Source organism: Oncorhynchus mykiss, chromosome 16 (genome assembly GCF_057628025.1).
Source record: "Oncorhynchus mykiss isolate SJ-2025 chromosome 16, ASM5762802v1, whole genome shotgun sequence".
NCBI lineage: Eukaryota > Metazoa > Chordata > Actinopteri > Salmoniformes > Salmonidae > Oncorhynchus > Oncorhynchus mykiss.
In genome coordinates, this window is record NC_143037.1 from 32,188,874 (window position 1) to 32,201,779 (window position 12,906).

The window sequence follows — 12,906 nt, forward strand, 5'->3', positions numbered from 1 at the left end:
ACAGATCCATATCTATCAAGGCACAAGGTGAGACACAGATGCAGACTCAGGAGGCAGATGGTTGGAGTCTTACAATGTTTATTAATCCAAAGGGGTAGGCAAGAGAATGGTCGTGGACAGGCAAAAGGTCAAAACCAGATCAGAATCCAGGAGGTACAGAGTGGCAGACAGGCAGAAAGGTCAGGCAGGCGGGTACAAAGTCCAGACACAGGCAAGGGTCAAAACCGGGAGGACTAGAAAAAGAAGAATGCAAAAAGCAGGAGAACAGGAAATCCGCTGGTTGACTTGGAAACATAGAAGAGGAACTGGCACAGAGAGACAGGAAACACAGGGATAAATACACTAGGAAAAATCTGCGACACCTGGTGGGGGTGAAGACAATCACAAGGACAGGTGAAACAGATCAGGGAGGGACACCCACCTCCCCCCAGGGACGCCTCCTACCTGGGCGCATACCTGGCTGACCGGGGTGTCGGCGGTTGAAATCGGCGATGAGGGCCGGGTCCAAGATCTCTTTAGCAGGAACCCAGCACCTCTCCTCCAGGCCATAACCCTCCCAGTCAACCAGGTACTGGAAACCCCTGCCCCGAGGTCGAACCTTCAGGAGGCGTCTCACCGTATACACTGCCTGGCCATCGATTACCCAGGGGGGCGGGATGGGCCTGGAAACAGAAGACAAAGGACAGTGAGACACAGGCTTAATTCTGGACAAATGGAAGGTAGGGTGGATACGGAGTATCAAGACAGACAGCAGTGCTCACGACTCTGGAGATGGGAAAAGGACCAATGAACCGGGGAGACAATTTGCGGGACTCTACCCGCAGGGGCAGGTTCCAAGTGGAAAGCCATACCCTTTGCCCAATGCGGTAGCGGGGAGCTGGGGTCCGGCGACGGTGCGCTTGTCGACGATACCTGGAGTTGGTCTTGAGAATTGCCGCCCTGGCTCTTCTCCAGGTACGTCGACAGTGTCGGTCAAACATCTGGGCCAGGGGTACGCTGACCTCCTGCTCTTGTTCCGGGAAGAATGGAGGCTGATACCCCATGGAGCACTCGGAAGGGCAGAGTCCCGTGGCAGAACAGCGAAGGGTGTTCCGGGCATACACCACCCAGACTAGTTGGCTCCAGGTAGTGGGATTGGTTGAGACTAGGCATCTAAGTGTGGTTTCCAGGGCTTGGTTGGCTCGCTCCGACTGACCATTGGTTGGGGATGGAATCCGGATGAAAGGCTGGCCGATGACCCAATAAGGGTGCAGAATGCCTTCTAGAGCTGAGACAAGAACCCCGATCAGAGACCATGTCTACCGGGAGTCCATGGATCCGGAAGACATGCTGCACCATAAGCTGAGCCATCTCCTTGGCAGAAGGTAGTTTGGGGAGAGGGATGAAATGGGCAGCCTTGGTGATTAGGGAATGGTAGTGGCTGCAGGAGGCCAGAAGGAGCTTGCCGTGGAGTCTTGTTTTGAGCACACACTGGGCATGCGGCAATGAAGGCAGAGATGTCAGGAACCATTGTAGGCCACCAGAAGCATTGTCAAAGGAAAGCTAGTGTACGACAGGACCCTGGATGACAGGTCAGCCTGAAGAAATGAGCCCATTCCAGGACCGGATTGGATTATGGACAAACAGCCGGTTTGCCGGGCCCCCTTCAGGTCCAGGCTAGGAGCGTTGTGTCTCGCGGACCAGGTTCTCAATACCCCAATCCAGTGGCAGCAAAGCATGAGGTAGGGAGAATGGTTTCAGAGGGCAAGGGTGTGGCAGAGGAACTGTATAAGCGGGAGAGGGCTTCAGGCTTCACATTCTTTGACCCTGGATGGTAGGAAATGGTGAAGTTAAATCTGGTGAACATGAGGGCCACCGGGCCTGCCTGGAGTTGAGGCGCTTGTCTGTACGGAGATATTCCAGGTTTTTATGGTCGGTCCAGACCAGGAATGGCTGTTCTGCTCCTTCCAGTCAGTGCCTCGACTCTTCCAACGCCATCTTCACGGCCAGGGGTTCATGGTTGCCAACATCGTAGTTCCTTTCAGCAGGATTGAGACAATGGGACAGGAAGGTACAGGGATGAAGCTTCTGGTCCTGGGCAGATTGCTGGGACAGGATGGCCCCCACTCCAACTTCTGAAGCATCCACTTCCACCACAAATTTAAGCGAGGGTTCCGGATGGATGAGGATGGGTGCTGTTGTGAACCGATGCTTCAGATCCACAAAGGCTTTGTCGACAGCTGGAGAACATTTAAACGGAACCTTGGGAGAGGTGGGTGCCGAGAGGGGGGCCGCCAGGGTGCTATAGTCCCGAATGAAACGGCAGTAGAAGTCTGCAAAACCAAGAAACCGTTGCAACTGCACCCTGGAAGTTGGGTGAGGCCAATCCACCACTGCTTTCACCTTTCCAGGATCCATCTGAACATTTCCCTCATCAATGACATATCCCAGAAAGGTGATTGACGAGCGGTGGAACTCACATTTCTCGGCTTTCATGAACAGTTGGTTCTCCAGGAGGCGCTGACGGACCTGTCTGACATGAACATGTTCCTCTGCGGATTGGGGAAAAAAACAGGACGTCGTCAAGGTACACAAACACAAACTGGTTAAGCATGTCCCGAAGCAAGTCATTGATAAATGCCTGGAAAACAGCGGGGGCGTTGGTGAGTCCAAATGGTATGATAATGTCCACTGGCTGTGTTGAAGGCTGTCTTCCACTCATCCCCCTCGCGTATCCGAACCAGGTGGTAGGTATTACGAAGGTCCAACTCGGAAAATATGGTGGCCCCCTGGAGAGGTTCAAACTCAAACACTGAGGAGAGGAGAGGTAGGGGGTAGCATTTCTTGACAGTAATGTCGTTAAGTCCTCGGTAGTCAATGCATGGACGCAGGGTCTTGTCCTTCTCCACAAAGAAAAGGCTGTGCTGATCGGAGGCAGTGGGAATGGCAAAAATGACTCCAACCGAGAATGGAGCTTGTGGTCCAGTCAATCACAAGATTGTGCTTTTGAAGCCAGGAAAATCCAAAATCAACTGGAACATGGGAGATGCAATGAGGAGGAACTGTATGGTCTCACTGTGGTTACCAGAAACTCGTAATTGAATGGGCACAGTACTATGGGTGACTTCCCCTAGAGAGTGGTCGTCCAGTGCACTAGCATCCATGTGAACAGAGAGAGGCTGAGTGGGAATACCATGCTCCGAAGCAATAGTGGCATCCATAAAACTTCCATCAGCCCCAGAGTCAATGAGCACTCAGAGACTTAGTTTGGTCTCCCCACAGTACAAGCAAAAAAAAGGTGTGCAGGTGATGGGAATTAGGGAAATCCCAGTCTGACTCACCATGGTGCTGGTACCCATTAGAGACAAGGGTTTCCTAATAGGGTAGCTATAAAATGTCCTGCCCCTCCACAGTACAGACAACAGTTACTGTTCATCCTCTGTGAGCGTTCCCCAAATGATAACCTAGCTCTTACCAACTGCATAGGCTCAGGAGTATCCAACTCACCCATCGTAGATTCACGAGAGGTCTCGGGTGGCTTCGAATCCTCTCGGAAGAGAATTCCCTTGGAGGTGAACACACTATAGCGGGTGCACGAGTGTGCCCGAGACCAGACCTCCTCTCACTCTTGCGTTCCCTTAGGTGTCCATCAATTTGAATGGTTAGGGCGATAAGGGAGTGAAGATCCATCGGCAATTCCCGAGCAGCTACCTCATCCTTTACCTCAGATAATCCGTGCAAAAAAGTATCGAAAAGAGACTCCGGATTCCAGGCCCTCTTGGCGGCCAAAATGCGAAAATCAACCGCGTACTGGCTGTCTTTCTCCCAGAAACGGGAGATTCAAATACCTTTCTCACTTCTGCCATAAATTCCTCCAGATGACCACAAATGGCAGATTGTTGCTCCCAAACTGCCATAGCCCAGAAGAGCGCCCTTCCCGACATTAGCGTAATAATATACACCATCTTTGATCTGTCTGAAGGAAACAAAGATGGCTGTAGCACAAAAATAAGCTAGCACTGAAATAGAAAACCCTGGTAGGTACTAAGATTCCCCGAATATCGCTCCGGAGGTGGTAAGCAGGGTTCTCGGGGAGCAGGGATAGGCTGTACAAACTCACTACAGATAAGGGAAAAATTACTGGGTGATTGTGGTTTTTCCAGAGTTGACAGGCAACCTCTGAGCTAACTCCCCGATTTGCTTCATAATAGCCTTTAACACATGGTCATGGCGTACCGTCAAGGACCTGAGCCCTTCCAAATGGCCCTGTACCAACTCCTCATTTCTCCTAATGGTGACTTCCTGCAGGTAGACCGCGTGGCAGAGCTGGTCCAAGTCTGCTGGGTCTGTCATGGCCAGTTCGTACTATCAAGGCACAAGGTGAGAACCAGATGCAGACTCAGGAGGCAGATGGTTGGAGTCTTACACTGTTTATTCATCCAAAGGGGTAGGCAAGAGAATGGTCATGGACAGGCAAAAGGTCAAAACCAGATCAGAATCCAGGAGGTACAGAGTGGCAGACAGGCTCAGGGTCAAGGCAGGCAGAAAGGTCAGGCAGGTGGGTACAAAGTCCAGAAACGGGCAAGGGTCAAAACCGGGAGGGCTAGAAAAAGGAGAATGCAAAAAGCAGGAGACCGGGAAAACCGCTGTTTGATTTGGAAACATACAAGAGGAACTGGCACAGAGAGACAGGAAACACAGGGATAAATACACTAGGGAAAGTCAGCGACACCTGGAGGGGTGGAGACAATCACAAGGACAGGTGAAACAGATCAGGGCGTGACACTTATCATTGTGTGTGAACTACGGACATCTTGACCAAGGAGCAGTGCTAGAAACAGTAAAATGAGACTGTCCAAAACTATAACAGAATGCATAATAGAATGCTTCCATCTGTGGTCATAACATTCACAAAAGTACTGTCCAGGATTTTAAAATGGATTTACAAAAGTACTGTAGGATTTATCTTTCCAGCCATTTCAGTGGGATTGAAGAACAGGAGTGTGGGAGAACACAAATGAGAGACATAGTTGACTAGACATAGACAACACCAGGGCAGTACAACTACTCAGCTGCACTGAATGTTAATGGAGACATTACAACAGTCTTCACAAGATGGACTTTCTACTATTAGTTTAATACACAGAAAAACAGTGTAGGAAAACAGGTTAGTTTGAGACCAGTCTCAGTTACAGTAGCTCTGTCCAAGTAATTTGTGAATGGTGTAGAGACAGGTAACAGTCAAAATAAAGGAAACACCAATATAAAGTGTCTTAATAGGGCGTTGGGCCACCACGAGCCGCCAGAACAGCTGTAATGCGCCTTAGCATAGATTCTACAAGTGTCAGGAACTCTATTGGAGGGATGCTACACCATTTTTCCATGAGAAATTCCATCATTTGGTGTTTGGTTGATGGTGGTGGAAAACGCAGGCGCCGCTCCAGAATTGACCATAAGTATTCAATTGGCTTGAGATCTGGTGACTGAGACACACACAGCCCCTTCAACAACAGAAAATACTAAAATTATAATGTGCAACTGGGCATTTCATACATGACCCTAAGCATGATGGGATGTTAATTCCTTAATTAACTCAGGAACCACACGTGTTGAAGCACCTGTTATCAATAAAGTAAAAGTGGTTCCATTATTTTGGTAATTACCTGTATATCAATCAATTGATTGATTGTATAGGTAGCTGTAAACGAAAGTAAAACTGGTAAGCAAAAAGTGACATGACGCCAACAACAACAGCCTTTCAAGGAGACACTATTCAGCATCAGCAAAAATAATTGTAAAAGTCTGTGTTCCAGAGTCAAATTCTAGTGAGAGCAGGGATGCAATAAAACTTAGTGGTGGGGTTAAGCTACAAGTGCATAAAAGTGATATTCTGCCCTATTCATAAAGAAACCCAACATCTACATCCTAGACACTTGTTGAAATCTGAGAGAATATGGCAGAAATTATACCTAGTCTATCAGAGTGAGCTATTGGCATATTGCTCAAACCTATCAAATCTTATTGGTTCTCCACAAATGTCTAGGGGGTAGTGAGCCTCTAAGGGGTGGGAGGTAGGGCAGTGCAAGCATGCTCATAGGGAGCCTACTGTACCTAAGGCAACCAGGGCCAGGGAGAGAGCGCAGGGGGACCAGTGGTTGCTCTTGCTCGGTGACGTGTCATCCAGAGGGGGGACATGGGCAGCAGGAAACGTAGCGGATCTGATGATTTCATCAGCAGACTTTCTTTTTGGTGCAGGTGAATCTAGGTTGGAAACCAGGGGAACTGGACTATCAGTGTCTTTGAAACACAGCTGAACATTTCAACATCTGTCTGAAATGTTGTGTGACAATCTCTACACGGTAAAGATCAAAGTAATCCCGCAACCTTACACTTACACCTACACCTTACACTTACGCTTGTACCTAATTGTACATAGATTATATACAGTGCATTCGGAAAGTAGTCAGACCTCTTGACTTTTTCCACATTTTGTTACATTACAGCCTTATTCTAAAATTGATTACATTGTTTTCCCCCCTCATCAATCTACACACAATACCCCATAATGACAAAACAAAAACTGTTTTTTATACAATTTGCTGTTTTTTTTATAAAAAATAAATAAAATACAACACATTTACATAAGTATTCAGACCCTTTATTCAGTACTTTGTTGAAGCACCTTTGACAGCGATTACAGCCTCGAATCATCTTGGATATGACGCTATAAGCTTGACACACCTGTATTTGGGGAGTTTCTCTAATTCTTCTCTGCAGATCCTCTCAAACTCTGTAAGATTGGACGGGGAGGTTTGTTGCACAGCTACTTTCAGGTCTCTCCAGTGATGTTAGATCAGGTTCAAGTCCAGGCTCTGGCTGGGCCACTCAAGCACATTCAGAGACTTGTACCAAAGACACTCCTGCATTGTCTTGGCTGTGTGCTTAGGGTCGTTCTCCTGTTGGAAGGTGAACATTCGCCCCCGTCTGCTGTCCTGAGCGCTCTGGAGCAGGTTTTCATCAAGGATCTCTCTGTACTTTTCTCCGTTCATCTTTCCCTCGATCCTGAATATTCTCCCAGTCCCTTCCCGCGGAAAAACATCCCCACAGCATGATGATGCCACCACAATGCTTCACCATAGGGATGGTGACAGGTTTCCTCCAGACGTGAAGCTTGGCATTCAGGCCAAAGAGTTCAATCTTGGTTTCATCAGACCAGAGAATTTTGTTTCTCATGTTCTGAGAGTCATTTAGGTGCCTTTTGGCAAACTCCAAGCGGGCTGTCATGTGCCTTTTACTGAGGAGTGGCTTCTGTCTGGCCCCTGATTGGGCCTGATTGGGCCTGATTGGTGGAGTGCTGCAGAGATGGTTGTTCTTCTGGAAGGTTCTCCCATCTCCACAGAGGAACTCTGGAGCGCTATCAGAGTGACCGTCGGGTTCTTGGTCACCTCCCTGACTAAGGCCCTTCTTCCCAGATTGTTCAGTTAGGCTGGGAGGCCAGCTCTTGGAAGAGTCTTGGTGATTCCAAATTTCTTCCATTTAAGAATGATGGAGGACACTGTGTTCTTGGGTACCTTCAATGCTGCAGACATTTTTTGGTCTGTGCCTCAACGCAATTCTGTCTCTGAGCTCTACGGACAATTCCTTCGACCTCATAGCTTTGTTTTTGCTCTGACATGCACTGTCAACTGTGGGGCTTTATATAGACAGGTGTGTGCCTTTCCAAATCATGTCCAATCAATTGAATTTATCACCGGTGGACTCCAATCAAGTTGTAGAAACATCTCAAGGATGATCAATGGAAACAAGATGCACTTGAGCTCAATTTCAAATTTCATAGCAAAGTGGCTGAATAATTATGTAAATAATATATTTCTGATTTTTATTTTTAATACATTTCCAAAAATGTTCTCTGTTTTCGCTGTAACGTAACAAAATTTGGATAAAGTCAAGGGGTCTGAATACTTTCCAAATGCACTGTAGATAGTTGTTGTGTGCACCGCTGCAGGGGTGCTCCGTCCTAGGAGTTCAATGTTACAATGAAATCTTGAAAGATGGTTCAGGATGGCAACTTAGACCTCGATGCAATCAGATTGAGCGTTAACCCGTGTTGGACGACATCCGAATTGCGGATGTTTTGGCGGTGTTGGTGAGCGGCTACTCGTGTGTCAAGAACCACTCCCTTCCTTATTATCCCTACTGCGTTAGAAGTTCTAAACGGCAATATAAATTGTAGGCTCTTATTGATGATAGAAATAATGATAGGTTAATGCATGTTTCCATGTTAATTTGGATGGGGTGGATTTATAACTTATCAGTGTAATCGAGGTGTAGACAATAGAAGATCACGCATTTAAGTGTTTGAACTTGTAACACGGCTGCGTGGGATTTGTCTGAAATAAAGTTGGATGTGGTTTCGCTGTATCCAATGGCAGTGTCCATGATAAGGTAACGCAAGGAGCCGTTTGTTGATTTGACAGCTCTAACGCAGTTCCACCTCAGTCACCATTAAAACAACCTCCATGCAGAGGTCGGCTAGCGCGGATCTGATAAAATCTAGACCTTATTTCCATTAAATATTTATTAGTGTTTCGAAGCATACTCATTTGTCAATGCACCACTAGTAGGGAAGGAGCAGGCTTCAAAACATGTCAGGATTAAGCATTATTGAAGAGAATTAAGTTGCCATCCTGAAACTTATTTTTAGATTTTTGTATATGATGTAGGCTCACATGCCTTGATATTTTGCTTAGGCGTTAGATGCTCAGAAGAGAGACTTCAAACAGTATTGACACATTGACATTGGAGGTGGTTACAGTAAGGTGGTGTACAATCAGAGATCAACGTGGTGATCACACGATTTCAATCCAAACAAATAAACCATAATTGAAAGGACCCTATACATTTAAAAGGTTAGGTGCTGCTTTGTATAGCTAATAATGATGTGCGGGTCAGGTGTTTGTTCACCCACACCCGCCCGCAAATTGTTAATAACACATTCGCAACCGCCCGACTATATGTGATAGTGAAAATCTGAGGCTTGCACCCGACCCTAACCCATAAATATAGAAAATGCATTGTACAGTCAAAGATGTCTTTACTTTTTTTTGACAGGCATTTTTAGATAGGCCCATGTTTCTGCTTATAATTTCAAACATTTTGGTTGGCTATTTGTTAGTCAACTTGTCTATAATTAGATACATGTAGCTTCTCTTCGGTCATTAGTTTTTGCCCTAGAAGACTAAATAAACCCTATGTCAAAAATCACTAGAATGAATGCTTCAATCTAGTTGACATCGGTAAAGTTTGTTTTCTCTTTCATCTCCGCAAAGATGTTTATAGGGACTGAAGAGAAAAAGCACAAAAAAAATAAAAATGGGAAAGATCTTTCGTGCTAAATTTCCAAATTACAACAGTTTGACCAGTTTTAAGGAAAGTCAAAGCTGTTAAAATGACCCAACATGTTTTTGATAAAATTTCAGTTAGGCTTAGATACATATTTTATGTGGTTGATACCCTCAGCTTTTAGCCTACATTTAGCCACATTTTCTATATTAGCGGGTAAGGGTCAGGTGTGGGCCTCAGATTTTAACTTTATCACATATAGTCGGGTTGCGGGCAGGTGAACAAACAGCTGATCCACACAGTATTTAATAACCCTAAACCCGCCCCGCAGATATAACCGCGGGGACTGAGGGTTATGAGTCAACCCGCGCATCAATAAGCTAAGCTTATCGATTTGTTATAGCCAATGAGGCTCATGACACTATTTGGGAATAATAGTATCAGTATAAGTATTCATAACAATAATGATGCTGTTAATGCTGGTGAAACCAGGTCGGGGAGAGTTAATGTACCATGTTGTTTGTAGATGGGTGGTTTCCTGTAAATGTTGATCCCCTGATCTGAAAGGATACAGGGAGAAAGACAAAACTCAGTCTTTTGCATTTCATGTATACGTATCAAACACTTTTCCTGTGACACAGAGGGCATTGTGAAATGACCAATGAAAAATACCACAGAGGGAGGGTGTCTTCACAATCACACACTGTAAACCAATAAACATCAGCATTTACATTAAAATTTACATTAAAATCAATTATTATTTTATACAGAGAGTCTTATATTCGTGATGTGTCTGGTGAAAAGAGCACACTAAGTGCCAGCATCCTTTAATGGAATGAATCAAAAAACATTATTGAAATGGAAAAAGTGGTAGACAGAAGTGGTGGGAGAGCGATAAGAGAGAGATATAAAAGATCTCATGTGACCAGTAGCAGTGACAGTGACAGGGTGCGCTCCGTGTGTCTCCTACCTGGGAGGTGGAAATGTTTAGGGGTCAGAGAGAGAGGCGGAGTGACAGGCCGGCTGTCTGGCCTTTGGGGTATAGGGGAGCTCCGCCTGCTATGTGGATCAGTGCCTCCAATGAGAAGAACCAAGAACAAAACATAAGCAGGGCAATGATACGGAAAACATAAGTTTGGAAAAAGCTAATCTCGCAGAGCCAGACGAGGGACTATTGCATATAGCTGTAAAGTCTGGCATGTGAGATTAGGATAAAGCATAAAAATGGACGCAAGGAGATTGAAACAGTAATCTAATTTTGAGAATTATTGAATAATCCTGTGTTAGCAAATCAGTTAGTCACACTATGGAGCTCAGTTACATTAGAGCTGTTACGGTATTACTGCCACATCGGTGGTCACGAGTCATGACGACAGTCAAATTCCATGTGACCGTTTAGTCATGGTAGCTAGGCTTCTCCAAATCTGCGCTCTGATGCCGCTGATGGTCATTAGTAGCCTACCAAACTTTCTAACTGCAAGTCGCTAATGGCCTGGTACTCAGCGCTCTATATAAGCAATAAGGCTCAAGGGATTTTATTACCAAAGTCCGCATCACTGGCTTGCATGGAAGCCAGGAGATGCTAAATGTTTTTATGTTAATTAATGGTCAATTACCATAGCCTAGTGTATCCACGGCAGGTAGCCTAGTGGTTAGAGTGTTGGACCAGTAACCGAAAGGTTGCTGGATCGAATCCCCGAGCTGACAAGGTAAAAATATGTAATTCTGCCTCTGAAAAATGTTCCCCGTTAGGCTGTCATTGTAAATAAGAATTTGTTCTTAACTGACTTGCCTAGTTAAATAAAGGTTCAACTAAAAAATTATTATTTTTTTTAAATACAGTGAGACTGGCAGTTATTTGCATGACAATCACCGGCTGATGAAATGTAATGACAGACCTAGTTACATCCTGTATCCATGAGGTCATACAAGACCTATCACTAGCATGCAGCCAGAAATAATGGACATTGATCATTAAACAGGCAGAATGCCAGTAATGTGACTTGGGTAACATTTAAGTGCATGCATGGCCATCACCACTGCCAAATACAAAAACTCAGAACAAAAATAAAATATGACATGAACCAAAATGTCCAGAGGTCCAGTAAAGGTCTCTGGACACTTGGTTGGTGTAAGTGAGCTGGGCTGCATGTCTATGTCATCTTATGACTTTGACAGCAGATGAGACGTCTCTAGCTTGGTCCCAGATCTCCTTGCCAGCCTATGGCAAGAAAAGCACAAACAGATTTTGGACCAGGTTACTCAGCTTCTGACAGCCGTTTTACATCAAATGTGCATGGCTACAGTATATAGGGGCTGGAGATGAGGGTAGGAACATGAGTTAAGCCATAGAGTCTGGGGCAGTAAGACTTGAATGAGGTGACATAGCTTGCCTGGGGAGTGGGGACAGTGACGGGACGATGGGGTCTAAGGCCCTGTCTTACCTTGGCTATGGGGAAAGGAGTGGTGTCTGAAAGGTGAGGTGGGACGGGAGTCACTATGGCTGGAGGAGCCCATACTGTTACTACACAGGGCGGAGCAGAGCTTCTGCATGCCTGTCAAAGCTTCTGCAGGGGAGAGGGAGGGCAGGTGGGACAGAGCCGTTGGGGAGACATCATTAAGATGATGTGGAGGGGAGTTGGAGGAGGAAGACCGAGGTGTGGATGGGAAAAGGGAGTGAGACAGTCGGTAGACACACCATCACAGATAGACACAAGGAGGCAGGGAGGGAGGACCGTAGGAGGGAAGAGTTAGAGGATAGGTAAGAGAGGAGACAGAGCCAGTGGATACACACCACCACAGTTAGGGAGGGAGAGGAGGTGAGGTGAAAGAGGGTGAAGAAAAGAAGGAGAAACGGGAGAAAATCAGAATCATGTCAAAACTAGAAATGAAGAAACTTCAAACGAGGAGGAAGGATTCTTTGAGTGAGATGGGGATAAGGAAATTGGTATTATCTCTACATTAAAGTGGAACTGACAGCATTTTAGCAATATGAATGACACATTTTTCTATAATTTTTTTTTACAAGCGAACACTTACATGGTCATTTTCACATTTTCATACTTTCATAGAATGTTTGGGAATGACATAGAGGCAAGGCATTTGTGAAAATTTGATAGCAACATAGAGTGGGAAAGCAGATGTGCGTTTGGACAATTAACAGACATTGCGGTAAATAAAAGCTAATAAAAACATCTGTCTTGTCCAGGACCGGACTCAGACCGGTGCACCATAGTCTGTGCACCACACAGACCGGTGCACCATAGCCAATCAGAGCTACTGTAGGCCTATATGCAAATAAGCCATTACCCACATGGGCCTACCATCATTCACTTTGAACTGGACTGTGTGTTCACAGGCAGTAGCAACAGTGTGACTTTAGATAATAAGAAAGCATTTTCCAAAAGCCATAAAATACATGTAATACCCTTGTTAGAACCAAGTATTTATTTTATTTGTTATAATTAATCGGTAATGTATAAGTGAATAGGTTGGTTTACTTTTAAGTTTAAGTTTTGAGCAATGAGGTCTCTTGTTAATAAGCTGTGGCCAATGGGAGTGGACCTTGTTAACGGAGGGCCTGGG

At 45.6% G+C, this 12,906-nt stretch overlaps 1 protein-coding gene across 3 annotated transcripts in view; it reads right to left on the minus strand.

Annotated features, from left to right (window-relative positions):
• LOC110491807 (actin-binding LIM protein 1) overlaps positions 1-12,906 on the minus strand; it is a 136,538-nt gene that overhangs the window by 12,834 nt on the left and 110,798 nt on the right. For 2 of the 3 annotated variants that reach the window (XM_090202556.1, XM_036946717.2), the window contains 2 exons: positions 10,292-10,396; positions 9,834-9,881 (listed from right to left, as the gene is read on the minus strand). In XM_090202556.1, the coding sequence (XP_090058682.1) occupies positions 9,834-9,881; positions 10,292-10,396 (153 nt within the window). Of the gene's footprint in view, positions 1-9,833; positions 9,882-10,291; positions 10,397-11,765; positions 11,889-12,906 lie in introns of all 3 variants that reach the window. The other variant, XM_090202557.1, reaches the window with a different exon arrangement.